This window comes from Galeopterus variegatus, unplaced genomic scaffold, assembly GCF_000696425.1.
Source record: "Galeopterus variegatus unplaced genomic scaffold, G_variegatus-3.0.2 Scaffold268, whole genome shotgun sequence".
In the NCBI taxonomy this organism is placed as follows: Eukaryota; Metazoa; Chordata; class Mammalia; order Dermoptera; family Cynocephalidae; genus Galeopterus; species Galeopterus variegatus.
In genome coordinates, this window is record NW_007726379.1 from 708,253 (window position 1) to 733,639 (window position 25,387).

At 40.1% G+C, this 25,387-nt stretch overlaps 2 protein-coding genes across 2 annotated transcripts in view; one reads left to right on the plus strand and one right to left on the minus strand.

The window, feature by feature from the left end:
* The window catches only part of MRPS11 (mitochondrial ribosomal protein S11), a 56,846-nt gene extending 43,012 nt beyond the window's left edge, over positions 1-13,834 (plus strand). Inside the window, exon 9 of the transcript XR_550100.1 lies at positions 13,818-13,834. The gene's annotated coding sequence lies outside the window, so the exon portion shown is untranslated. The remainder of the gene's footprint in view (positions 1-13,817) is intronic.
* Positions 2,043-25,387, minus strand: DET1 (de-etiolated homolog 1 (Arabidopsis)). Its single transcript, XM_008566761.1, has 5 exons — positions 25,294-25,387; positions 18,022-19,114; positions 15,069-15,256; positions 6,375-6,566; positions 2,043-2,710 (listed from the first exon to the last, which is right to left on the minus strand). Exons 2-5 carry the CDS (start codon positions 19,102-19,104, stop codon positions 2,521-2,523), a joined length of 1,653 nt encoding a protein of 550 aa, XP_008564983.1. The 5' UTR covers positions 19,105-19,114; positions 25,294-25,387; the 3' UTR covers positions 2,043-2,520.

The window sequence follows — 25,387 nt, forward strand, 5'->3', positions numbered from 1 at the left end:
CACTGACTTTGAACAACTGCCCTGTGCTGTGACCTGAAAGGGAGGAGGGGGACGGGGGGGCAGAAAAAACAAAACCCTCTCTTGTTTGAGCCATCGCACTGTGGGGTCTTTTGGTTATGGCAGTTTAACCTTATCCTAGTTAATCCGGGCTGGGTGAGGGGTTGGAGGCTCCAGCAAGGTCTGAGATGTTCTGTAGTGGGGATAGAGAAGTGAGAAAGTACAAGGCTGCAAGGGAATGGTCTGTGTGGGGCATACAAAATTGAGACTTCGGAGGTGAGCAGTTAGAGGTGATGAAAAGATCTAACATATGACAAAGGAAAGGTGTGACTAAGGGGGAGGGAAATACATATTAAGTCTCAGAAAGAAGAGAAGATAAGCCCATGATCACACAGCAAATGAAGGGAAGGGCTGGATTTAAACTGAGGCCTGATGACTTCACACTCAGCACACCTTCACTCTGCCAAGCCCTCAGGTACAATCAAGCAACCTAGTTCAGAGTAAAAGCTGCAGGCAAAGTGCTTCTACAAAGAAAGGTTAGTTCAGCTCCACAACACATGACAAAACTTCTCCTGGGGTAATGAGCAGTATGTTACAGAACAATTATTGTTAATACATGACTAGAATCACCAAGCTTTGGGACCCTATATTCCTCATGATCTGCAAAGTATTTCATCCCTCCAGAGGCTCAGTGACATCACTCAAGCCTTCCCGTTCTCCTCTGGATGACCACCATTTACTCATCTGGCCTCTCTCCCTCTAGCCTCTATCCCTCCATGCCATCTTCCAGACTGTGAAAGTTACCTTTGTGAAATTCCTAGTATGCCATCCACTCCATAAAACCCTAGCAGCATGCATAAGACCTCTCCTCATGATATCCCCTCAGCCTATCTGTTCAGTCACATCTCCCCTGCCTCTCCTGCCCCAGCCTATGCTGTAGTCATATCAGACCATCTGCCATTTTGGAACCTCCATGGCCCTTTTCAGGCTTCTGTGCCTTGGTACACGCTGTGCCTCTCATTGAAATGTCCTCTACCCTGGGTCACACAACACACTCCCATTTATCCAATTCCAGTGTTCCTTCCCCATATACTTTTCCTTTCCTGCCTCTCCATCTCCCTCCACTGTCCCCAGAGAAACACTATTAGAGCTTTTACCATGTTATATTACAACGATCTCTTTGTCTATTACTTTCCTCATCTTGAGCATCTTGGCACTGTGTCTGACTCACAGTAGGTGCTCAAATCCTGTGCTGAATGCTGAATGGGAAAGAATTTAGCTGTTCAAAATTGAAAAGATGATGAAATCAGCTGAACTATTTTTGGTGAGTCTCAGCATCTCATATTACATTTCTTATGTTCCCAAAGGAAGTCAGTCTGGATGGTAGAGGGAACATAGGATCCAGCTGTTTGCACCCATGGCTCCTTTCACAGCCTGCTCTGGAACCTAACATTTCAAAGCTACCTCCGAAGACCAATGTTACTAAACAAGCTTACTGCATTAAGGGTGGTTATGTTATGCAGATGAAACATAAACAGTCTGACAAGCCCTCTGGAAGGAACTAGTTGAGAATGTGACAGAAGGATGTGGTCTAAGGCTGGCAGGTGTTTGCAGGATGGTTGTGACAGCTCGGCCATCCAGGAACAGCCAGTCTCATCTCTTTAGGGTCACCTGGAGCTTGCCAGCTCCCACTACCCAAATGACAGTACGTGCTACACAGTGTTTGTTTCTGCTACAGCAAACGAGAGCTGCTCACTCTTCCACCTGCATGACACAGATGGTACAGACAGGAGCATGTTTCCACATGAGAATGTGCAATTACACCCAGTTCCTCCAGCTGCAACAATTACCAGGAGAAAACCCTAGGGAAGGAAATCATCCCGGCAGATTACTGCCTCCCATGCTTGGCACTCACCACTTAGTTCTCCCAGGAGCAGCTGCCGCATCCACGGCCTCTGGTCTCTGTCTCAGTCCTTCCTGGAACCCAAGTACTTGAAAAGCATTTGGTTCAATAGGAATACAAGGCAGTCATCAAACAAGATATATTTAAGTAAGAAAATATCAAGGCTTTATTTTTTTTTTTCTTATAAAGATAGCCTTGCTTGTTGGCTAAGTTGAAAGGAAGTACATAGTTCTCAGGAGTAAATAAGATTAACCTGGTTTGGGCTGCATACCATAATGCCAAAGCAGTGACATAAAGGGGTAAAGGTGTAATGCTTTCATCTTCACAGCAATAAAATGCAAAGGAAAACAAAAATTAAGTGGACTTAATGCTGGGCATTTCCCACATGGAAAAGGCAAGAGGACTTTAAATCCATCAGTCCTACAGTATTAGTACTGTATACAATAAACAATTCCATTAGGTTGAGCCACCCTTGATCCTTTCTCTGGCTCTCTCCCTTGTGAGGTATATCAGCCTGGAACCAACAAAGCTGGTAGTCAGGAGCTTCTGCTTTAGAGTCCACTGAGAAAAGAAGGGGGCAAAGTCTTGGAAGACTGGATAATCTAGCTTTGGTGCGGCACCTATGTGCAGCAGTGTCGCATATGGAAGTTGACAACATACTCAGCATTAGTCCTCTGCACGGAAATAGCAAAAGGCTCAAAAGGGTGAAAGGTGAAGGCAACAAGGCGTCGTACTGTGTGGTTGATGGGGCGGCCCAGTAAGCCTGCCTGGATCTCAAACTTGAGCAGGCCAGAGTCCCGGGCATAGAACCTAAACAGAACAAGGAGAGAGAGAGAGGACAGTATTGATATTCACCAACAAACTGAAATCTAGACAGCAGGGGAATGTAGCAACTATATATTTTATCTTATTGGTGAAATCTGTTACATAAGACTCAGCTTGTCAGAACTTTAAAATCATCTTGGTCCAATCAGAACATTTTGGGGGCAGAGTGATTATGAATTCTACTATGCTGTCCTGAGTCATTGGTCATTTCTCTTTCTCAAGATGACCCTTAGTTACAACCTCCCTGCTTCCAGAAGCCCCTTCCTCTGTCTAGTTCAGTGCCAGACTAACATGCAAGCCACAAATGGAAGCCACATGTATAATTTAAATTTTTCAGATAGCCACATTTTTTAAAAAATTTTTTAAAAGAAATGGGCCAGCCTGTGGCTCACTTGGGAGAGTGTGGTGCTGACAACACCAAGGCCATGGGTTCTGATCCCTATATAGGGAAAAAAATAAATTTTTTTAATAAAGTGAAATTAATTTTAATAATATATCTAATCCAATATATTCAAAATATTATCATTGCAACCTATAATCAATATAAAAAATATTAGTGAAATATTTCACATTTTTTTGTACTACAACTTTGAAATCTGGTGTGTACTTGACACTTGAGCACATCTCAACTTATCAATTAGCCACATTTTAAGTGCTCAATAGTCACATGTGGCTAGTGGCTGCTATATAGCACAGTGTAGATCTAGGCCCATCTTTGAGTCCTTCATTTTTAAAAATAAATTCTTTTAAAAAGTTCTTCTTTTTCATATACAGAAACAAAATACTAAGTAGTTTTGAATTTTTCATCTTATACAATAGACTAAAGATGCTTCCATCCATCCCAGTACTTAAATATCTTTTCCCATATGCAAAATAAATGGCCTCTGGTTTTGGGAACTAGAGATGATTAGCAGGGTGGGCGCTGAATCAGGAAGTTCTAGAAAATTAAGAGGCCTGAATTAAAGAACTCTATAATTGATAAGCCCTCTTGGAAAGCAAATATGTAAGCCGACATACAGATATTCACACCTTTGGACTCAATAATCCCGCTTCTAAGAATTTATATCCACAGAATTTAATTTAAATGAAGTAAATTGTGACATGAATAAAGATGGCTACCACTCTAATGTAGAATCACAGAAAGAGAATAAAAGCTCAGTAATAAGAGAATGATTAAATAAATATGGGGGCCGGCCCGGTGGCGCACTGCTACAGTGCGCCGCTTGCGAGCGCGGCGGCGCTCCCGCCGAGGGTTCGGATCCCACATACAGACCGGTTCCCACTCACTGGCTGAGCGAGGGGCGGACGCAGCACCGAGGGTTGCGATCCCGTTGCCGGTCCCGGTCCGGTACGGGCGCGACACTGAGGGTTGCGGTCCATTGCCGGACACGAAAAAAGACAAAAAAAGGAAAAAAAAATAAAAATAAAAATAAATAAATAAATAAATAAATAAATTATGGTACATCTACTTGATGGAATAATATGCCATTATTAGGGCTGTGATTGTGAGGACTATGAAACAAGATGGAAAATGTTTGTAAAATAAAAGCAGACTACAAAATATGATGCTTACCATGATTACAACTGCATAAATGTAAACATGCATATTGACAAAGACTAGATTGGAATATTCAATAAAGGTATTAGAGTAATGGCATTACCTCTTCAAATGCCTTTAATATCCTTACATTTTTCATTTTAAATTAAAAATATAAGTAAGAATTATAAGAAAAACTGCTTAAGTCAGGGACAATGGCATTTCCACATTTGTTTTAGGTTCATCTTTTCAAATTAGAACGGCAGGGAAGTCAGAAAGGAGAGAAACGTATCTCGTGCTACTTGACTGTATCAAATGAGGCCCATTATATGCTTTTATGTGTAAAAGGCACATTACCCTTACCCACATAGTCCCCAACACACAAAGCACTTCTAATTTATCTTTTTTTTTTTTTTTTTTAAAAGATGACCGGTAAGGGGATCTCAACCCTTGACTTGGTGTTGTCAGCACCACGCTCAACCAGTGAGCGAACCGGCCATCCCTATGTGGGATCCAAACCCGGGGCCTTGGTGTTATCAGCACCGCACTCTCCCGAGTGAGCCATGGGCCAGCCCCAGCACTTCTAATTTAAACTGCATTGTACAAACTTCTAAATCTAACTACCAGTTTACAGAAAATGGGGGAATGAGAAATACAGTAAATACTACCCCAGGGATGCAATGAGCAAAATCTAGAATGTGGGGAATGCCAAAGACCAACACCTGGCTTCTTCAACAATTTCACGGCAAGGACAATAAAACAGGGAAGTAGAACCAATAGAATAGAAAAGACTGAAGGGAACAGTGACCAAATGTGATGCATGAACCTTGTTTAGATCCTGGTTCAAACTGTAAAAAGAATATTTCCAAGACAATAGAGAAATGTGAAATTAGGTGGTATTAATAAATTTTCGTTAATTTTCCTAAGATGAGATAATTGTATTGAGGTATTTTTTTGAAGTACTCATCTTTTAGAAATTCGTACTTCTTGGGTATAGTGGTGAAAATCAGCTTGTACCCCATGAATATTCATAACCAATTAAAAAAAAAAAGAAATTCATACTGAAATATTTATGGGTAAAATGCTAGGATAACTGGGATTTACTTCAAAATATCCCAGGGAGCAGTGGGGAGGGGAGGAAGTAGAGGTGGAAGAGGATATAGATGAAACAAGACTGGCCCGTAGATGATAATTGTTGAGGTGGGTGATGAGTACACGGAGGTTCCTTATACTCTTCTACTTTTTGTATATTTAAAACTTTCCATGATAAGAAAATTTGTTTAATTGGTTTTTGGAACTTGACTGCAATTTCCCAAAGGAATTATTATGAATGGTTATTAATCGTACAGAATATGTTACACAGGCCCATTTAATATACGATGAAGCTGGATGATGAAAGACATCTACTATAAAGATCTAACTACCACTGTTTCTATGTGAAAAAGACCTCAGGGCTCTAGGAACACATTCCCTTTGAGGTAACCCCAGTAGTGACAGAGGTGCCAGTTCTTCTCCTTAATACCTATAACAGCACACAGAACAGCACAGGCTCTAGATGTGAAGAGACAGGTGGGTCTGTTAACTGAACTTCTGTGAGGGAGGGATTGCTTGTAAGAGGTTAGAGTCAAGGTTCCAGCAATTACACAGTAGTCTACATTCCAAAATTCCTCCAAGTGAGGAAGCATGAGTTTCTCCTAAACCTGCCTGTTTCCCAAATTGTCTCTGCTATCTTTTCTACTAGATAACATGGGGGATAAGAATAACTGTAATAATAAGCTCTCAACTATAAAAACCATTATGGAAAGGTATTAGATTATTAAATGGAAAAGTATGGTTTCCTTCCCTAGATAACTTTAAAAGGAGACAACACTTATCTGAATTCAATGTTCTGATGAGAAGCAAAGAGTAGGAGCAGTTAATTTATGAGACTATTATCTAAATGAAGCACTCACCACATTACAGAAACAGCCTGCCCTTTCAGTCCAACCCATTAGTTCAAGTGGAGACAGTCACAAATTAATAATGTGAAGAAGAAAGAAAACGAGAAGAGAAACAGACAGCAGGACGTTTTCAACCCTTGAGTAGTTCGTAGCTGTAGCAGTGGCACTGTACCTGATAGGATGGTCACCACAAGTCTTGGGCCGCTCCATGACTGACACCCACTTGTCATCATAGCTGAAGAGAGACAAATCCAGGTAGGGGCTACCACTGTAAGACTGGGCACTGATGGGGAGCTGACCCAGCAGCCGGCGTACTGCTTCTGTGTGTCCTCCATACTTGGCATTTATAATAGTGTCTTTGAACCTAAAATAAAGCACCAGTGAGGAAGGCTTTGTTGGTGGGCACACAGAGCTCCCTTGGATTTTAAATAGATAAATGTATGTCTAAAAACAACTCATTCTGTAAATAAAAAGTAAACCCTAGATACTAAATGAAAAGAGAACCTCTGTTGCACATCATAAGTCTGGTTAGCTACAAATACCCTTAAAAAGCAGAAAACAGAATTAGAAAGCGGGAACATTAAATTACTTTAGAAAAGTGAAACAAGACTCTACAAACAAGTTTAAAATGAATATAATTAGTCTATGACAACTATTTCTACTTTTTTGATAACAGCTCAACTAGGGGGAAAAAATCAGAACTTATTTGCCCCATATAATAGCCTTAGATTAAATTAGGAAGGAGTTACAAAGAGAATCCTGCACAAAAGCAGCCTCTCTCTAACTCTTCCTGGGATCAGTTATAAGCCAACATCTGCCAAACCTTTTGACAAATTACTCATTCTTTGTTTAAATAAAGTTTGGGAAATAGCTACCTATACTCCTGCAGAAACACTGCTATCTAGAAAAACAGTAACACAGAGCCACATATCTGACTTATCTTTGAAAATAATAATAATGGCGCAATTATTTCTCATTTCTGTAATGAATACTAAATTTAATACTCTTTGACCAAGTATTTCCATTCTTCTGGAAATTTACACTAAGGAAGCACTCCTACATGCAGAAAAATCTCTGTGCACATTAAATACAGCATTGTTTATGACAATGAAAAACTAAAGGAAAAATTAAAACCCTAATGGTAATCTATTCAAAGGTTATAAAGGTTATATGGTAACAGGGGAAATGTATATCATAATGGTGAGTAAATGAAGTAGACTACAGTACTATCTATATAATAAGGTTAAAAACACAAAGAAAACAAAAACTTATGCCTAAAAGAAAAAGACTGGCAGAAATACATCAAAATGTTAATAGCTGTGTCTGTGTAATGACATTTTGGATTTTTTTTTTCTTTTTTCGCTTTCCTATAGTTTCTTAGAAAAAACGTCAATTGTCTATCAGTACGTACTTTTTTAAATTTCTATATCAAAGCATATCACATGGTTTGACAAGCAAAGGGAAATAAATAAAAACTTTTTTTAATTTGGGGCAAAACTATGATATAACATCTCATCTCTGAAATTAATGGAATAAAAGCTTAAATGTTCCTAACTTTAATGAAACCAGAAAGACTGATTAGGTGAAACTGTGATTTTAGTATGTGTTCCCTCCAAAACTCATGACAAAATTTAATTGCCACTGATAACACCAAGATCAAGGGTTGAGATCCCCTAACCAGCCAGCTGCCAAGAAAAGAAAAAATAAATTTAATTGCCTTTGTAACAGTATTAAGAGGTAGGATGTTTAAGAGGTGACAAGGCCATGAAGGCTCCACCCGCATAGGTGGGATCAGTACCCTTACAAAAGGGCAAGTTAGGCCCCCTGTTGCCCTCCCTTGGTCTTTCTGCCTTCTGCCATGGGATGACCCAGCAAGAAAGCCCTCACCAGATGCTGGCACCCTGATATTGGACTTCCCAGCCTCCACAATTGTGAGCCAGTAAATTCTGTTCATTATAAATTACCATGTCTGTGGTATTCTGTTACAGCAGCACAGAATGGACAAAGACAGATGGGATTTGAGTTTTGCTTTCACTACTAACCTGTGGTGCTAGATGGACATGAACACTTTCACTTCCCCCAGAAGGAAGCCTAGCTATCAACACTGCTTTTCCATTACCCCTCTTGACAGTAATTTTCATAGCCTAAGTATAAATCATAAAATTAAACCTTGGGCCAAACAGAACTTACTTCTTCCCTTTCATCTGAGCTGGAATCGAAGATCCTGGGCTCCATTTTCAGCAAAGATCTAGTACAATCTCATAATGCACACCCTAACCCTGCCTAGCTCACTGGCTTCAAAAGGTAAAATAACGGGTGCTGGCTCACAGCTTTGTGATGCTCACAAACAAAGCATCTATGACAATCTATAGGTTGAAGCAGTTGCTCTTTCTCAGCAGCACCCACAACGTCAACTCTCCATGCTCCCCACTAACTAAAAGATGAAGTAGTCACTCTCTCTAATGTCTTCACCACTTTAGCTCCAGGCTCAATGTCATTCTGTCTAACTACACCTCTGTTCATTCTTGGTGATTTCAAAATTCTCAGAGATGATCCTTCTAACACCACGTGCTCCTAATTATTTGACCTCCTTTCTACCTCAGGCATTCATTCCCCTGGTCACACCCTCAACCTCACCATTTCCAACGACTGCAACCCCTCTGTAATCTTCAAAAATCCTTCAACCCCCATGGGACCTACAGTCCACTGAATACACCAACTTTTTGCCATCCTACACCCTTACCACGTCCTCCCTTCCTTCCTTAACCAGCTTACATTCCACAGTCAATCATTAAAATCGCTCCACTGCACTCATTCTCAACAACCCTGAACTATCTTGCTTTGTGGTACTTGCTTGGAAAAACTACATACAACTCTAGTTAAACTCAACTCTACCTATTCTATACCTCTATCCACTAAGTTTTCTCCATTGCTGGAGAAAAACATACACTAATGCTCACTTTAAACTTATGACCATGAACTTCACATGGGCCTTAATGTTGCAAGGCACTCGTGCTATATTTCCATAGCCCAGCCAGTCTCCTACTCTCTTTCATGACTATTTCATCCCCCTCCTTCATGCTCACTCAGTTACTGGCATTGCTTACTTTGTTACTGACAAAAAGAAGCAAGCAGAAGGGAACATTTTAGCTCCCATCATATCTATATAACTGTACATGCTCCCATCTAAGGCCAGTCTCTTCGCTTGTGCACTAGATCCTATCCCCTCTCAATATTTAAGCAATTTCCTAAACCATCAGTTTCCCCCTTCGCTATAGGATCAGTCCCATCTGCATACAAACATGCCCTTTTTCCCTCCCATTTAAAAAACAACAAAAATAAAAACTTAACATGACTTAACCCTCCAGCTAATGCATCACTTTTCAGCTCCCCTTTACAACAGAACTCCTCAAAACATTTTTTCATACTGTCCAACTTTTTACCTCACATTCTTTCTTAAGCCCATCCCAACCAGGCTTTCACCCTCATCTCTCTGAAACTACTCTTGTCAAGGTCACCAAGATCTCTATGTTGCTAACTCCAGTAGTTAATTATCAGTCCCCGTTGTACTTGATCTGCCAAACGGTTCTGACACAGTAACACTCCTTTCTCTCTAAGAAATGACTAGACCCCTCCACTTACTTCTCATCTTCTTCCCAAACCTGCTCTACCCATAGGCTTCACCATCACAGTTTGATGGCAACTCTCTCCAAGTTGATTAAGCCAAAAACATTAGAATTATTTTTGACTTTGCCTTTTCATAGCCCATATCCCATCCTCCACTGATCTATTGGACTTTACCTTCAAAATACATTGAGAATACAATTACTTACTAGCCCCAATGCTACAACCCTGATCCAAGCCAAGGCTGTTAACCAGCAAATAATTACGGACCTCGTATGTGCCAAGCACTCTTCCAGGTGCTTAGGATGTATCAGTGAACAAAAAGAACTTAAATACTGGTGGCAGGAAACAAAATGCAATCATTTTATTTACTAGATCTTTGCAACAGTCTCATAACTGATGTCCCCGCTTCCACCCTACCCCCCTGCATTCTAAACATAGCAGCCAAAGTGATCGTGTTAAAACGTAAGTGAGACTATGTCATTCCTCCACTCAAGCACTACACAACCTATCTCATCTACAGTTAAAGCCAGAGCTGTAGAATGTCCCTATGTATCTGGCTCCCCAGATCTGGTTTCTGACCCTATCTCTAACTACTTTGCCCTTGCTCACTTCAATCTGGCCACCCTGGTGTCCCTCAAATGCATCAGACCCACCTCAGGACCGTTAGATTTGCTATTCCCTTTGCCTGGTATACAGTTCCTCCTGATAACCACATGGCTTGCTCCCTGATCTCCTTCAAAAGATTTGTTCAAGTATCACCTTCTCAGTGAGTCTATGCTAACAACCCTACTAGAATCAAACTGACAATCTCTTCTTAATATACTTAAACCCACCAGATATTCTAACAATTTTATTTTTTCCTTGGATACACCCATCTTATAATCCTCCACCCTGCTGTTCCATCTGGTCTGACTGGTGGACTGTCATCCTGCAACTTCCCTTACCATCATTCTCAGAATTCTCTTTGCCTCTGTCCAGCATCAGACTCTCTATTTCCCGCATACCATTCTTTTGTGAATTATTGGGGAAGTACATCTTTCAAAGCCTTCCTTAGAAAAGATACATTGAAGGTAATTTTTTGAGACCTTACAGATCTAAAATGTCTTTGTTCAACCCTATTATTTGGATATAAAATTCTAGATTGGAAATCACCTTTTTCCTAGAATTCTCAGGGAATAATTTTAATGGCTTCAAGCTTTTAGTGTTATTATTGATGTCTGATGCCATTCTGAGGACTTATTTACATGTGAAATGTATGTTCTTTCTTTTTTTTTTTTTTTTTTTGCCTTTTTGTCTTTTTTCCGTGTCCGGCAACGGATCGCAACCCTCGGTGTTGCTCCCGTGCCTCGCTCAGCCAGTGAGCGGGAACCGGTCTGTATGTGGGATCCGAACCCTCGGGCAGGAGCGCCGCCGCATTTCCCAAGCGGCGCACTATCCAGTGCGCCACCGGGCCGGCCCCGAAATGTATGTTCTTTCTGAAAGCTTTTACGATTTCTTCTTCATCTCCAATATTCCAAAATTTTGTAATGATATGCCTCAGTGTGGGTTCTTTTCATTGACAGTACTGGGTACTTGATGGATCCAGTGGTATGCTGGTAAAGGTTTAATTTTTCTCTGGGGGGAAAAAAAGCCATGATTTGTAGTGCTTGTCAATTTCTGTGGTGTAAATCTTTCTGCTGTGACCAATTTCAATTTCATTGTGACATCACTGAACATGGGAATTGTCAAGTAATGAGCAGTAGCACAACATCATACACAAAGATTTTTACCTTATGGATAAAATATATACAAATAACCTCAAAAGCATAAATAATAGTAAAATAATTAGGAAATAGCAAAAATTCCTGAAAGTTTAACAATCAGCTCTCATGAACCAGTATGTGCCAGCTCCAGCACACCACTGGATGGTCCTGCCAATCTGCACCTTTATGTCCTTCAGTATTGGAAAACTACCCTCATATTATTCCTTCCCCAATAGAGAAAACTCCATTTTCTCTATTGCTCCTTCTGGAATCATCCAGATGTTGGATCTCTAATTCCCTTTTTTTTTTTTTTTTAACTTGTTTCTCTTCCATTTTCTTTCTCTTATCTTTTTACTCTACTTTCTTGGAGAGTTCCTTAACCATAAATAAAAAATTTTAAATTTCCAAGAGTTTCTCATTGTTCTAGGAATGTTCCTGTTTTTATACCTTTGTTTCAGTGAATGTAATATTATTTCCTCATTCTTTATTCCTTATTCTTTTTGTTTGCTTTTGGTCTCTATCTTTTAAGATACAGGCTTTCCTTAAATGACTCATGATCCTTGGTGTCCATTTTTTTCTTTAACATTTATTCTGACCCTTGAGGGACCAGTTTTCACTTATTTTTACCAAAGATTACTGGGAAAAGATTACTATAAAATTTAGCATTTGGAGCCATGTGGTCACACAAAAGAAAAAATAGTTTTGATTTCTATATATGAGAGTACTTCAAAAAATTATGGAAAAATAGAATTGAAAGATAATACAAATGTTTCCATGAACTTTTTGAAGCATCCTCATATGTAATATTTTCAATGCAGCAAAGTATGATACAGTGGTTAACAAAGTATATTAAGATACCATTCAGTGAAGGAGATGGAATAGATATATGAATTTGAGGATAAGAAGAAACAGTGCAAAACTTCCAATATTATGGGAATAACTTGCTCTGTAATTTTTATATCAAATATTGGAATACCAAATTACTATGGCATTTAGATTCTTTTGGATAAATTTAAAAGTTTTGTAATAATTTTATTTTTAAATGTTGATGTTTAATGTAAACTGCAAATAGCATCCCTTACAGCTACTTAAATTTAGTATTTATAGTAAAAAAAACCTTAGAGACCAAATTAAAAATATGTGAGGGTATCTACAGTTTTTCAAAATTTGTTGGTGGTATGAAGCAACACTTTGAAGATTACTGAGCTGGAATGTACAACCTTTCTCTTCAACTTGTATTTTCTCTTCATGGGGCTTCCTACAATTTTGCTTAATTCCAGATACATTCTGAAATATTTTCAGAAAACACAGTTTCCTCTAATTCCTGGATGACTTCACTCATTCTACAAATACCTAATGAGCTCCTCACAAGTGACATACACTAGGCAGGTGTTCTGCATATTGCAGTGAATATAACAGACAAAAATCCCTGCTTTCAAGTCACCTTCTTGTAACTTCTTTGATGTTTTGACTGTGTATGCCCACCTTTTGTTGTTTGTTAGTGATCTGCTTAATTTTAAAGTTAATTGTAAAAGAAAACACTCATTCCAAAATGAAAAAGCAAAATCTGACCCATATTCTGCTTCCAAAAATCCTTCTGTACTGAATAGAGATGCTGATAAAGGTGATTTGTATAAACCAGAGAAAAAAGAAAACGCAAATCAGTTGTCTGAAAATCGATACCCATCTACTTCCAATAGAGAACTGTCCTTTTATATAAATACAATGCCATTAAATTAAGGTATCTGCTTTGCCTGTTGTTCCCAGTGGCAGTAATGCTTATTCTGATTCATTCACTACTATGATATGATCTGTCTTGAGACCTACAGCAAATATTTTCCATAACTGGCTAAGGTTAGGGGAACAATCTAGGTATGTGAAATCTGATGAGGCATTGTCTGACTAGAGTAGGATTTAGTTTGGGTTACTGGCCCAAAGGAACCATTCATTTCATAATAAGATAGTAAGATAGTTATTAGAAGCTCTGGTTCACAGGAGGACCTTGCTGACTGGTAGGTATCAATTTAGGGTAACCTAGGTGTTTTTTGAAAGGACTCCAACTCAACACCTAGAAGTCTCTTCTCTGGGTTGGTCAGTTTCCCTGGGGAAAAATCTCTAATCTACTGCCTAGGGAGTATAAGTCTGGATGCCATATCTGGGAAGGCGGATAGGAGTCTTTCCCTTTGGTATGTCACCTTTCACTTATTTCTTCCTTTTAGCATAACATGTCTCATCCCTGTTCTCAGCTACATCTGATAAACCTGAGACCAGAGCCTGTGTGGTTCAATTTGTCCAGAGAATAAACTTCCTTCCAGCCTTTTGCAGAAGTGGAGAAGAAATAGTCATTTGGCTGTGTAGGCCTAAGGAAGGGATCGAGAGGGTCTGACTGCTCCTTTTAAGAACTTTGCCAATCCTCATTTCAGTCTACCTCACAGGTAACTTCAGAGGTACCCTGGGCCTCCAACTTCCTGACCCTTTCCAGAGTTCTCTAGTGTAAGGAAGGCTTCTTTCCTGATGACTAAGCTCTGCAGCCTTAAGTTTTTGCTTTCTGAAGTATGTTAAGTCAGTTATCACTCATTCATTGGCTTTTCAGCTTCCAAAACTTTTTTGATATACTCTGTCTCCAACCGTCTCCTCTCTATTCTCTTTGCAGCTCTATTTACAATAGCCAAGAGTTGGAGCCAGCCCAAATGTCCATCATCTGATGACTGGATAAGGAAACTGTGGTACATTTACACAATGGAATACTACTCTGCTATATAAAAAAAAATGAAATACTACCATTTGCAACAACATGGATGGACTTAGACAAAATTATATCAAGCAAAACAAGTCAGGCACAAAAAGAGAATTACCACATGTTCTCACTTATTTATGGGAGCTAAAAATAAATAAACACACAAACAAATCAAGGGTATGGGAAGGAAGAAGACAGAATAACTGCAAAAATTCTTTGAACTATTTAAGTCAAGTGAACAGATATGATGGGGGGCGGGGAGTGGAGAGGAATGGGTAAAGGGGCATGAAAATCAACTACAATGTACATTGAGAAGTAAAATTTAAAAAAAATAAATAAGTTTCTATCGTATTCCTTTATTGTTATTTTAGTGGAGTTTAGGGACAGAGCAGAGATAAATACATGTGTTCAACACACCACGTTTAACCAAAAGTTCTAAAATGATTTCTTTAATCATTCATTCAATAAATATTTAAGTGCTTGACAGTGCACCACTGAAGATATAGGAAATAAAGACACAACTTTCTGCAACTCACATACAGTCTAGGAAGAATTACAGACAATGTACAAATAATTCCACAGAAGCTGAGAGAAAGGAGAAGTTCAGAATGACACAAGGGGTTACAACAGGCAGACCTAACCAAGGCCGGGTAGACAGAGAGAATGAGAGAAGGTTTCCTAGAGGAAATGGCTATTGGCCTAACACCAATAATTTTTCTAAAGAAAAATTTAGCCAGTTAAGCCCTGTGGAACAGCTTACCGGCGCTGGATCTGCCTTGCAAAATTGTTGCTAGATGCTGAGCAGGGAAACTGGACTTCACTGTGCAGGGTAGCATTACGAAACAAGTCACAGAAGTTCTCAAAAAGCTCCAAAAGTTCATCTGACGTATTCTCAAACACAGCAATCACTTCTGTTGTCACCATATTGTACACTACAAAGAAAGATGCCTACAGAAGAAGAGGGACAGCTGAGTATAATGCCATGTCTAGGAAATTTATCACTTAGCTGAAAATTCAAGCCACTCATGTAAAACAAGTGAACTCCTCAGCTTTAACCACTTCAGAATGGCTGCAAGTGGTTTTGGGAAAGGAGGAGGCATCAGTGGGCTTTATCAACCAAGAGCCTCAATGCTGCCAGATTTCCCACTTTATCTGTCCTTCTAGAATTACCAAGTTGCCCAGCACATATGTATAAAAAGGTTTTCAATCTTTCATTTCAAACTGTGCAAATTCAATATTTTTCCTTCCAAGTGTTTATTTCCTTCTTGCTCCCCAACCTACCCCAAGATAAAAAACACTTTTTTTAAATGCCAGATTTAATTTTCTTTCCTGCTGAGAAAGTGATTTGCAACCTGGGGCTGCCTGTTGGCAAATTATTTTCTCTTGTATGTGAACAGTTGAAAGTTCAATTTACAGGCATTTATTTTTCCCTCTTAATATTTCTAACATGCAGAGAGATGCCTGAAGTACACTGTGTTCTAAAACTGCCCAGGCAAGTTGTATCCAAGGAGGGTACTGCTGCTGGACAAATGAAAAATCAGAGAGGCATTTTCCATTTCTTTCTTCATAAGTGTTCTTTCAGCCAAAGGCATTTGTAAAACACATTTGAGATTTGTAGCAATTAAGATCAGAGGGGGAACCTGAAAAGTATTCACATGCTATAGGTGGCAGAGTTACTGCTTTTTCTGAATGGGCCCCGAGGTGACCAGCCCTCTTCCTTTAAACCTCCAGTGTTCTGCTCTGCCTAACAGGGAAGCTCTAGAAACCTCCAGTTCTTGTCACAGTGAACACAGCAGTGTGAGTTAATCTATGAGCTTCCAAAGGGACTCTAGAAGTTTTCAGAACACTAGGATTAGTATTTCACCTCCTATGATTGAGTTTAAATCTCCATTACCAATTTCTGGAACCATTTGGCCCACCTTTTTTACCAGTAATTAGTTGTTCCCAGAGCTTATATTACATGGCTTTGGCGGTCACCTGGAAATTAAATTTGGCTGTAAATTCAAGAGGCTGGAGGTAACTTGAGAATAATACCCATAATATTACCAAGGCTTTGTGTCTGGATGCACTTTTTAGTCATTAATCTTATTGGAACCTATCAAATTAAATTGAGGGAGGAGTGAGGAGGACACCCAGGGTAGGAAGGTTGAGTTTAGAGTTACAAACTCTGTAAGCAAAGGATAGAGCCCTAGTAATATTTCTAGCTACAGTTAATTATAGCTACTAGGAAAAAAACCTTTCGAAAAGGAAAAAAGGATAATCTCAAATGCAGCAATCACAGATAACTTGTTCCCTCCAAAATAAAAAGGTAATTATAACTCAAACCTAAATAAAAGACTGACTCGTGTCCTTTCTGTATAACACTTTTGATCATATCAGGGCTTTACGAGGATCTCTCATAATTATGTGAATATAGAATTACATAAACATTTACTAGCCTTCCCTCCAGGACAGACTGGGAAATAAAGGTTAGGGGGGTTGAAAAGTCAAGGACTTCACCACCAATCTCCCATGATGTACAGATGAACACCCTTGATGGCTCAATAGGTGATTTCATCATGGATGGGGAAGAAAAAGAATCTAGAAAAATTATCTCTAACCATATTACTCCCCCTTTTTTAAGAATACACAGGCTATGATTCAAAAGAAACATGCTAGTAGATATTTTACCACAGGTGGCTGGTGAGGTCTTAAGAGACGATGCCCTTACAATACCTCTTAATGATAGAATCAGCTGCAGGTCAGTAAGAGATACCAGACTCAGCTGACTTCATGGTTTACTGTTTTGCAGGCTGTTCTGAATTTCCAAACTATTATCTAAGGAGACAATATGGAAACAGGAAAATGGGGAGCGCGGGCAAAGGTACAAAAAATGTAGGTCTTTTACTTGGTCAATGCCAACGTAAAGAGCCTCTCAAAGACAAATGCCCAAATTACCCTGAATTTCAGCAGGGCATTTCAACCCAAGAGTCTGAGCAGTTTTTGTGCTCTTTATACCGGCCTACTCCTTTTAAGAAATGTCTCTCCCACCACCAGCATCTTTCACCTAAAATGAAAAACCCTTAGGATCTGCAGTCCTGATGATTCTCTTGGTGGATCATTAATCTTGGCTTCCTTTTGACTTTTTCACTGCTTTACAACCTATGTTTCAGCACGTGGACAAGTTCAGGGTGAAATCACAAGACTTAACTCTGTCAAATGAACTCACCTATTAGTTACCTTAAAATTGGACTTTATGGAGAAGCAAATTTACATTAATCATTTACACAGGAAAGTAAAGTTAGATTTTTAGAGGATTTTCTTTTTTGTATGGTATGCTTGTTTTCATTGTCAAAACTAAAGCAGCCAGACCAATAAGCACAGTCTTACAAAATCAAGGCAGGATTATCCACAGGTAGTCCAAACCCTGACCTTGTAGCATTTGTGCTTCCATCTCAAGGGTACTAAAAATGCTCTGCAAAAGAATTAGGATAATAATCACGGATATGACTATCTACATGTCAATGACTTGAGATTTAGCTTCCATTTGTCCAGATAAATACACAGGGACAAAGAAAAATTGAGTTGATTTTAAGTTTGAGGCCTAGGATAGCAAAAATTCAAGGCTACATAAAATGTGTGTTTCTGAGAGGTTGGCTATAGGCAAACAAAGAAACCTTCCCATTTCACCAAGGAGACTGGAGGGATAAAGGGAAGAAGAGTTCACCTCATACCTGTGATGGATCGGTGACCCGCAGTGTTACCACATCCTCACTAGTGTACTTGATGAACAGATGATTTTCGTCCAGGAGCTGCATTTTCCACATGCGCAACTGCCGCAGTTGATCAAAATACTGGAAGAAGCGCCTCTTGGCCATTGCACTACCATCCTGTTCTGCCCGGCGCCACAAGTATACCAGCAACCGGTGTTTCAGGGAGTTGATAAAAGGATCCCTAAAGGGATTGGCCATGCCTGTCTGACTGTCCCGCTGTACCTCAGGGAAAATAGCTGACACAGTGAGCAGGTCATCCTCATAGCAGAAGCGGCCAATGGTCCGCACATCAATAAAAGTGCCTTCAGGAGTCACCTGGAAGACATGGATGGTCTGCTGCTGTACTGACAAGATGGCCAGGATGTTTTTGTACAAGTACAGCCCTTGGTTGTGTGACAGGACCACTTTATCACACTTGAATGTACGTGTATCACATAAACGGCCAGTGTGAAGGTCAATGATGTGGAGGGAATAGTCCTCTAGAGGGGACCGTGGGTTGGGAGTCACTGATTCACTGTTCCGGTATACCTCATAAAAAGGAGGGTGAGGCTCATCTGGGAGGTATGCAGCTGAGCCGACAATGACACACCGGCAGTCATCAGTGAAGAGGCTACATTCCCTGTTCAGGTGCTCGCCGTTAGCCGCTACATTGGTAATGTGTAGCAGAACAAAAAAGCGTTCAAAGAGCCGGCCCCGGATGTTGACTGACCGCTGGTCATTGCCATTGGACAGGATCTCCCCCTCATATCCCTGCAGTAGGTCCTCTGCTGCCTGGCAGCCCTGATACTCATAGATTTCAAGAGATGTCTGGTCTGAAGAAAAAGCAATAAAGTAGCGTCCATCAGGTGAAAATTTACGCAAGAAACAAGGAGGCTTTTCAACATTGACAACTGTGAAGTTGGGGAAGACATTCTGGTGGAAAACTCGGACCTGGTGCCAGTGGGTACCTGCCTTGCCTGAACTGATCCGCCGGCGTTCCAAGCGGTGAATGACATTTTGGTTTTGGATTCTTCGAGGTTTGATGGTGGAAACATGATGATCCATTATCACATTTCTGCATGAAAAAGTAAAGTAGAAGTCAAGAAAATAAAACAAAGTTTACCAAAACATAAATATATACAAGTCAAACAGATATCTCTTTTTACATTCTGAAACCAGGAGGAACTCCTAAAATGATAGTGACTGGCATTTCTCCTTCCTAGATTGTAGTAAGGAAGTGGTCCTGACATTTCTGATTCTAGAAACAGGTTTGAGGGAAGAACCTAGGAATACCTTCCAAGTATGCTCAGTTACTGGGAATGTTCAACAGAATACACCTACAACTGCATTAAATTTAAACAGTACAAGAATCACATTCAATGTGCAGTCATTCAAACAAAAAATATTTATTGGGCTGTTAAGATGTCCTTATGACTCAAAGCAATCTACAGATTCAGTGCAACTCCTATCAAAATCCCAATAACACTTTTTGCAAAATTAGAAAAATTCATCCTAAAATTCATATGGAATCTCGAGGGAACCCAATAGCCAAAACAAATTTGAAAAAGAACAAAGTTGGAGGACTCACACTTCCTGATTTCAAAACATATTAAAAGGCCACTGTAAACAAAAAAGTTTGGTACTGGCATAAAGACAGACATACACCAATGGAATATAATAGAGAGCCCAGAAATAAACCCTCGCATATGCGGTCAAATGATCTTTGACAAGGGTGCCAAGACCACTCAATAGGGAAAGAATGGTCTCTTCAACTAGTGCTCCTGGGAAAGCTGGATATCCACATGGAAAAAAATGAAGGAAAAAAAATGGATCTTTATCTCACACTGTATAGAAAATTTAACTCATAATGGATTAAAGACCTGAATACAAGAACATGATATCGGACTTGGCAATGATTGCTTGGATAGAACAACAAAAGCACAGGCAACAAAAACAAATAGGAATACAACAAACTTTAAAACTTCTGTACATCAAAGGACATTATCAACAGAGTTAAAAGACAACCTATAGAATGGGAGAAAATATTTGCAAATTATATATCTGATAAGGTGTTAATATCCATAACTCCTACAACTCAACAACATAAAATCATAAAAAGCAATTTAAAAAGGGACAAAGTGGGCCGGCCCAGTGGCGCACTGGATAGTGCGCCGCTTGGGAAGCGCGGCGGCGCTCCCGCCCGAGGGGTCGGATCCCACATACAGACCGGTTCCCGCTCACTGGCTGAGCGAGGCACGGGAGCAACACCGAGGGTTGCGATCCCGTTGCCGGTCCCTGGTCCGGGACGGGGGCAACACTGAGGGTTGCGATCCATGGCCGGACACGGAAAAAGACAAAAAAAAAAAAAGGGACAAAGTGGGCCGGCCCGGTGGCGCACTGGATAGTGCGCCGCTTGGGAAGCGCGGCGGCGCGGCCGCCCGAGGGTTCGGATCCCACATACAGACCGGTTCCCGCTCACTGGCTGAGCGAGGCACGGGAGCAACACCGAGGGTTGCGATCCCGTTGCCGGTCCCTGGTCCGGGACGGGGGCAACACTGAGGGTTGCGATCCATGGCCGGACACGGAAAAAGACAAAAAAAAAAAAAGGGACAAAGTACTTGAATAGACATTTCTCCAAAGAAGATATACAAATGGCCAACAAGCATATGAAAAGATACTCAACATCACTAATCACCAAAGAAATGAAAATCCAAAAATCAAAACTACAGTTAGATATAACCTCTCACCCATTAGGATGACTTTATATATATAAATAAATAAATAAATAAAAACAGAAAATAACAAATGTTGAGGATGTAGAGAATATGGAGCCCTTGTGCACTGTTGGTGGGATTGCAAAACAGTGCACGTGCAATGGCAAACAGTATGGAGGTTCCTTCAGAAATTAAAATTAGAACTACCATATAATCCAGCAACTCCACTTCTGGGTATAAACCCAAAATAAATGAAAGCAGGATCGCAAAGAGATATTTGTACATACATTCATAGCAGTAGTTCACTCAAAGTAGTCAAGAGATGGAAGCAACCCAAATGTCCACTGACGGATGAATGGATAAAATCGGGTATACACACATATGAAATACTATTCAGCCTTAAAAAGGAAGGAAATTCTGACATATGTTACAACATGGATAAACCTTGAAGACCTTATATTAAGTCAAATAAGCCAATCACAAAAAGACAAACACTGTATTTAGATTCCACTATCTAAAGTAGTCAAATTTACAGAAATAGAAAGCAGAATGGCAGTTATCAGGGACTGGGGGAAGAAGAAAAGGAAAGCTGCTGTTTAATGGGTTAAACATTTTTGTTTGCAAGACAAAAAAAGTCCTGGAGATCGGTTTCACAATAATGTGAATACACTTAATACTACTGAACTCTATGCTTAAAAATGGTTAAAAGAGTAAATTTTATGCTATTTTTTATCATAATAAAAATATTTTTAAAAATATTTATGGGGCATCTATTATACAACATATACGTTAGTGTTTCCAAATGTTTTATTCTACCTTGATTCAAATCAAAGTTAAGCCACAGGCGATAGAAGTCAATGGCATTTAATGAAAAACTAAGCTACGAAGTTGTTGCCAGGTAAGCAAGAGTAAGCCAACTCCACCTTCTCTCTCCCACTGAATGCAGCTATAAAACCTAAACAGAATGCATGGACAGGTATTTGAGGACAATCGTAGGCTAACCAGAAAGTACCACTGAACAGACAATGATGTTGCCACTATCTCTTCTGGTCCTCCTACTGTTTGCAGAGTAAGTGCCCGGCAGGGACAAGTAACTAAAGCACAAGCTTTTTCACTGGGAGATCAAAAAGGAGAGCCCCAAGGATCCAAAAGGTACTGGTGAGATCACAGAGAGGGAAAAGCTCAGAAAAGTGATACCATGAGGTTGTTTATGAACTCCCAAGCTTGCCTCCAAGCTGCAAACATGTGGATATGTTCCAGATCATCATACTAAAGGCTTTAAGAACCAAACTAACAAAGAAACCACCACCTAGGTCTCAGACTAGCCACTGAGTGTCACATACATGGGACAGATCCAAATAGCACTTGCAAAGACTTTGAAAACTGATCTGATGTTGGAACCGTAGCCTATATAGTAGGATTGCAAATTGCACCTGAAGCTAATTAGGTAGATTGCCTACAAACACAGAAATAGCAACATTCCCTACAGGATTTAAACAAGACCAATAGTCCCTCAACATAATATTCAAAATGTCCAGGAAACAATCCAAAATTACTCAGCAAATGAAGTAGTAGGGAAAATCTCAATTGAGAAAACATAATCAACTGACACCAATGTTGAGATGCCACAGAAATTGGAATTCTCTGACAAATATTTTAAAGTAGCTATTATAATAAACTCCAATAAACAATCACACGCTTGAAATGAATGGAAAAACAGAAAGTCACAGCAAAGAAATAGAAGGTATTTTTAAGAGAACCAGATAGAAAGTTTACAGCTGAAAAGCAATAATCAGAATAAAAAACTCACTGGATGGACTCAAAAGCAGAAAAAAAAGAGTCAACAGAGGACAGAGACAATTGCCTAGAAGACAGATCAGAGGAGATTATCCAATCTAAACAAAAGAGAAAAAAAAAAAGACTGAAAAAATTGAATAGAGACTCAGGGACCTAAAGAAAATAACAAAAGGTCTAACACCCTCTCATAAGACTCCCAAAGGGAGAGAAGAAAGAGTTAGTGCTAAAAAAAATTTTTGAAAAAATAATGGCTTTAAATTTCCCAAATTTGGCTAAAGACACAAACCACAGTTTCAAGAAGTTCAGAGAACCCCAAATATGATAAACCCAAAGAAATCCATGCCCAGAAATATCACAGTCAAACTGGGAAAAACTGAAAGACAAAATAAAAATCTTGAAAGCAACCAAATAAAAAACAACGCATTACCTATAATGCAACAATTCAAATATCTGTGGATTTCTCATCAGAAACCATGGAGGCCAGAAGCAAGTGGAACAAATTTTTTTAAGTGATGAAAGAGCTGCCTCTGTTTTGTCATTCAAGTCTCAACTAAAACAGCAACTCTTCAGAAGTTTTCCTTGACCATCTCACCTATAGTGCCTTTTCCATCCACATGAATCTACCATTTCACCCTGTTTTATTTTCCTCGCAGCCTTTATCACTTTCTGAAATTAGTTATCTGTTTACCTTCTTAGTATCTGTCCCCCATACTAGAAAGCAGAGACCTTGTGTAATTCCTTGCTGTATCTCCAACACCTAGGACAGTGCCTAAGGACCAGTAAAACCTCATAAACATGTTAAATGAATAGAGCAGCATTTGCATTGGGCCTTGAAGGATAAAAAAATTCTGTAGGCAAAGTAAAAGAGAAACATTCCAGAAAAAGGGCAGCCTTAAAAACACACTTGAAAAGAGCATGGCATGGCACATTTGCGAAACAATAAATCCAAGTAGTTAGGCACGGAAAGCACAGAGTGAGTGATAGAAGGCTTGAAAAGTAGAGGGGAGCCAGATTGGAAAGCAGGGGAGTGACTGGATCCGGTCTGTATTTTAGAAATAAAAACATACACATAATGAGTTATTTATTTATATTCTGTCTCCTTCTAAAAGGGATGTCAAATGCCTTATATAAGTGTATAATATCTAGTCAAGTTAAAAATGTAATACCTCTATAACTAGCAAATCAAATTTCTCAAACTGCTAGTCACAACTCATTGAGGCCTTGAAATCAATTTAATGGGTATTCTTACATTTTAAAAAATGAAATACAATAAAATAGAAAATACCAAACTGTATCACATACAGTAAGGGTAAGCACTGTTTTGTACAACTTTTGTTCCAATTATATATGTGAATTATATGCACTGGGTAAGGATATAAAATATATACTAATCTAACCTAGAGCAAGAGTCTGCAAACTACTGCCCTCAGGAAAAATCTAACCCCCCTCCCTGTTTTTGTAAATAAATTTCTCTGGAACACAGCTATACTTATAGGCTATGGCTGCTTTTACTTTACAAAGGCAGAGTTGAGTAGTTGAGACAAAGAACACACAGCCCATGAGTCTAAAATATTTACTATCTGGCCCTTTACAGAAGTTAAGTACATCTCACTTTGCTGAATTAATTACTTCAGATATCAGCTTAAGGGCCAGTCCATGGCTCACTTGGGAGAGTGTGGTGCTCATAACACCAAGTCAAGGGTTCCGATCCCTATATAGGGACAGCCAGTTAGCTCACTTGGGAAAGCGTGGTGCTGACAACACCAAGTTAAGGGTTACGATCCCCTTACCGGTCATCTTTTTATTTAAAAAAAACAAAACAAACAAAAAAAACCATCACTTCCTCAGGGAAGTCTTCTCAAAATCCTAATATATTAACCATACCCATCCTTCATTGTACTTACTACGCTTGCAACTTTGCCTTTGTATTTTATTTATGTCTACACTTTCACTATAGATGGTGAGTTCCCAAGGACCGATACACAGATACTATATATTCTCTATGCTCATCACAGTGCTTGACACATGGTAAGCCTCCCTTCTTGAACACTGGACCCACCTCATGCCAAGTTCTGTGCTAACTCGGACGTCCACAGGGGCTATTCCCTCTGCCTGGGATGTATTTCCCCTGGCCCTTGCCATAACTTAAGTTGCAGCTTAAGTGTCACCTCCTTCAGGAAGTATTCCTTGACCACCTTATCTAAAACAGGACTCCCCATAATTTTTTGTCGTCTTCATAGGAATTGCCACAATTTGTATTTATACTTTTATTTGCGTGATTATGTGTTTAATGTCTAACTCGCCCGCTAAACTTTGCTCCCCAAACAGGAAGTAACCACGTCTACTTTGGTGACCTCGGTATTTTCAGAGCCTAGCACTGGGGCTGGCACATGGTAGGCGTCTGGTACGGTACGGAACGAAAGAAGGAGGCCTGGGTGAATCGGGCCACTAACTCACTGTGTGGGACTAAGCAAGTCCCTTCCCCTTGCTGGGTCTCAGTTTTCCCACGGGGTAAGGTGCACATATCCCTCAATTCCTTGTGACGGCTTCCAGAACGAAAAGAGGATGCGAAGGGGCGGGCACACTTGCCCAAGGGGGCGCCCCCGGAAAGAAGAGCTCGGGGAGGGGCCTGAATGGGAAGAGAATTCCGAGGGAGGGCGGGGGCCTCGGCGTCATGCGGGGAGGAGCCTCCCGGGGAGGGTCTGAGGGGCTTGGAGCTGCGCCAAAAAGGAGAAGTCCTCACCTGTCGAATCCAGGTTCAAAGGGCTGGCGCGAGGGACGCCCCAGCCTGCTCCTTGCGCGCCTCCCTAGGCCCCGCCCCCGCCATGCCCGGGACC

Bases quoted from the DNA above. Each gene is read 5' to 3' on its own strand.
- DET1 (XM_008566761.1), bottom strand. From the start codon at position 19,104: ATGGATCATCATGTTTCCACCATCAAACCTCGAAGAATCCAAAACCAA. The intron at 6,567-15,068 runs GTAAGCTGTTCC...GCTTTATTTTAG, and splicing joins GCAAGGCAGATCCAGCGCCG to GTTCAAAGACACTATTATAA. The intron at 2,711-6,374 runs GTACAGTGCCAC...TGTTCTGTTTAG, and splicing joins TGTGGTGACCATCCTATCAG to GTTCTATGCCCGGGACTCTG.